The 3,048-nt window shown below is 35.0% G+C and overlaps 1 protein-coding gene across 1 annotated transcript; it reads left to right on the top strand.

The window, feature by feature from the left end:
* Nucleotides 1-1,800: 1,800 nt before the first annotated feature.
* On the top strand, nucleotides 1,801-2,424 carry MPLKIP (M-phase specific PLK1 interacting protein; the record flags this gene model as incomplete). The annotated part of the gene is made up of 1 exon (XM_010296589.1): nucleotides 1,801-2,424. A coding segment is annotated over one exon (204 nt), but the record flags the coding sequence as incomplete, so codon positions are not given.
* Nucleotides 2,425-3,048: the final 624 nt, after the last annotated feature.

The following is a 3,048-nucleotide window of genomic DNA, read 5'->3' as shown; positions in this document are numbered from 1 at the left end:
TCAATGTTACTGATGGCCTGCATTATATTGTAGTGACATTTAGTATTATAAAATAAATCCATCCAAAACAGTCTTACCATTGACTTACTTTGTTCTGTTACTGGATACTGCAGATCATTATGTCAGTTCAGCTTTCTTTTCAGTGCTGCGGATTAGACATAACAATAAATAAGCTCTGCATTCAAACTGTTTTACAATGTCAAAGTTACAGGGTCTCCATTAAACACGGTGTTTTAAAGACTCAATTTTTTGTTGTTGTTTTGAAGGTAGAATGCACTGTGTACTACTGCTTTACTACTAAATCTGAGTGCTTAGCATAAATGTCACTTTTGCTCGTGCATGTTGACTTGCTCTAGGAAACTCCTTGTCCCTTGAAAGTTTTTAGATGTATTCTGAGGTGGTTCTCTGACTGTACCCTCATGGTTTTAATACAATAAAGTAATTCTCTACTTTTTAGTAATTTTTCAGTTTTGAGATAATCATCTTATCTGCATAGCCTAATTGTACTATGAAACAAGAGCCCTGTAAATAAGACATGGATGCTCCCACATCTGGTGTGTATCTGATATCAAGCCTTAGGAGTTCTAGAAAAGTACTTACTGGGACCACACAAGCAGGATCCTGCCGCAGCACATTTTCAGAAATAGGTTCGAGACTAAGCAATTTTCAGTGGCATCTGTTCTTCTGGCTAAGCATAGGGGCCTTCACTATATGGTACCATTTCTCCGTTTTACCCAGAAATTGTTTTGTATGATCTAGTTACTAATCGGGTTTATTAGTCAAACTCAAATACCACCACTGCTGGGCCAAAAATTTGGGGAGGGGAGGTGGGGGAGAAGTAGCCCTTAATCAGAGCTTTTACCCTCCTTTACAAAGTCAGAGACTGATAATGGGCCTCAAGGAATTAGAAGAGACATTCTCTTCTCATCATACAGAATGCAACAGGCATGTTTGGAAAGTAACTATTGCATGTTTGTAGTACAGGTTGTTTAACTTTGTTTAAAACAAATTAATTTAAATGAATACAGCTTTAGCAAAAACCTCACTTTTGGGGCAAGTGAATCTGAGGAAAAGAACAGTGGATGATGCTAACAGGAGAAAAAAGTTACAGTGATTTCCTTTATGTCATAGCTCTCGAAGTTGCAGACCTGTAGCAGGTTTGTAGAAGCAATTGTGGTGGTCCTTGAGCTTTAAAAAAAACCCAAAAAACAAATATCAAAACCCCATGCAAAAGGTTTTTCTTTTATGCAGTATCTGTTTAATCACTGATTGCCATCCAGATTGTATGTCAAAGAAAGTAATCGGTTCTCAAATTTCACAGAACACTGGTTAAAACAGGGTGTTTTTCCCAGTAAGTTCTTCAGGTCGTTTGTAGCCGATTGCTTTATACAATGTTGTGTTCGGTTCGTAAGTACTTAATATCTGACTTCTGCTCTTGTAAACATGATCAGCTCTTCCTCAGCTTCTAACTCTGTTTTGTTGTTCAGCTTCTGAGTTAGACATGTCATTGACTTAGGCAGCTGATGAAAAATAGCACGAGGACTTACCTGTCCTTATGTTCCAGAGTGACCTAAACAAGTATTGTGGAGAAGACTATTGGGTTTTTTTCTTATCCTGGTAAATCATCACCCATAATTAAAAGTATAATAAAGTTATTTTCTGAGGAAGATGCAGGTGAGGACTAGTAATTATCATTAATAACCAGCTTGAAAACTCTACTACATTAGAAAGAAACTTTCTTTTTTTTTAGTTTGAATTAGTCTATTAAATGTTTCTTTACCTGATGGTTTTCTTCCAAAGGGATCACCCAGGACATCTACTCCATTTGGTACAGCGCATGGCAGAGAGAAAAGAGTGTCTAATGATGTGGAAAACTATTACAGACCTTCAATGCTTGAGGACCCATGGGCTGGCCTAGAGCCAGTTTCTGTTACAGACATAAACCAACAATACAGCAGTGAGCAAACAACATATACTGGTAAAAAAGGGAGGTATTTCAGCTAACACTTTTAAAGGCCAAGTAACTCCATCTTGTCAGGAAAACTTTGGGACAAAATCTTTACACTTACACAAGATGAACAATAATCAAGACCTTAGATAATGCTTTTATTTGATCACATGTCCACCCTTTTATCCTACTTTTTTTTTTTATTGCATTGGATATTTTTATGTATGGGAGGGAAAAGGAGTGGTAGGAAAACTTACATTTCTGGCTACGTGGAAGTGCCTACCAGCTTTGAAGAACAAAGTGTTCTTTAATCACCAGCGACTGATTTGTGACTGTTAAAACAGGTTTCCATATATTTACCTCTTCCATGCCAGATTGTTAGCCTTTTATTGTAAACTCCTTTAGTAAATGGTATTTTTTTATGTTTCAACATTTTTAGAATGAAGTAACTTGGAAATAAAATAAAGTTTTGTAAATCCTTGTTTTGTAATGTAAAAAGATTATTTTAGGACTTTTGTTAAGGTGTACACATTAACACAAATAGTACTAGTGAAATTAGGTAATTTCTGTAAATGTGCTTGTATGTTGTAGTTAACCTCTGATTTTGTGCATAGTATTTTTTGTTAATTGTAGTGTAACATGAAGTTGAAACATGACTTTTAGCCATCTCAGGAAACAAATGTATTGTCTTTGGAAAGTTTAATTTGTTGAACTAGCTCTTGAGTCATAAACATAATTCTGTAATCATTTGCTTTGGTATTTAAAAAAAAAATCTTATTTGAAACAACATTAGACATTTCTGGATTATAGTAACAAGTCTGTTCAGTGGCAATTTAAGTCTTAGGGAGCACATAAAACATAAAGATTGAATAAATGCAAATGTACTTTCTGGATAAACACCTGTTAGAATAGCATAGAATTACTGAAAGTTTGGTAGTTGACATTAGTACATGGATAGCATCTTTTTTATCTGTACAAGATTTTTCAATTTTTTAAAAAGTATTTTTCATTTTTACCTATGTCAGGAATCTTTGCCTCGAAGTCTTGTTTTGTGTGCATGCATGCTATATTTTTATACTGAAGAGGAAAATGCTGAGGTT

Source organism: Phaethon lepturus, unplaced genomic scaffold, assembly GCF_000687285.1.
Source record: "Phaethon lepturus isolate BGI_N335 unplaced genomic scaffold, ASM68728v1 Scaffold55311, whole genome shotgun sequence".
Taxonomy (NCBI): Eukaryota; Metazoa; Chordata; class Aves; order Phaethontiformes; family Phaethontidae; genus Phaethon; species Phaethon lepturus.
The sequence above is the reverse complement of the archived record's forward strand: the minus strand, read 5'-3'. Positions and strand labels throughout refer to the sequence as shown.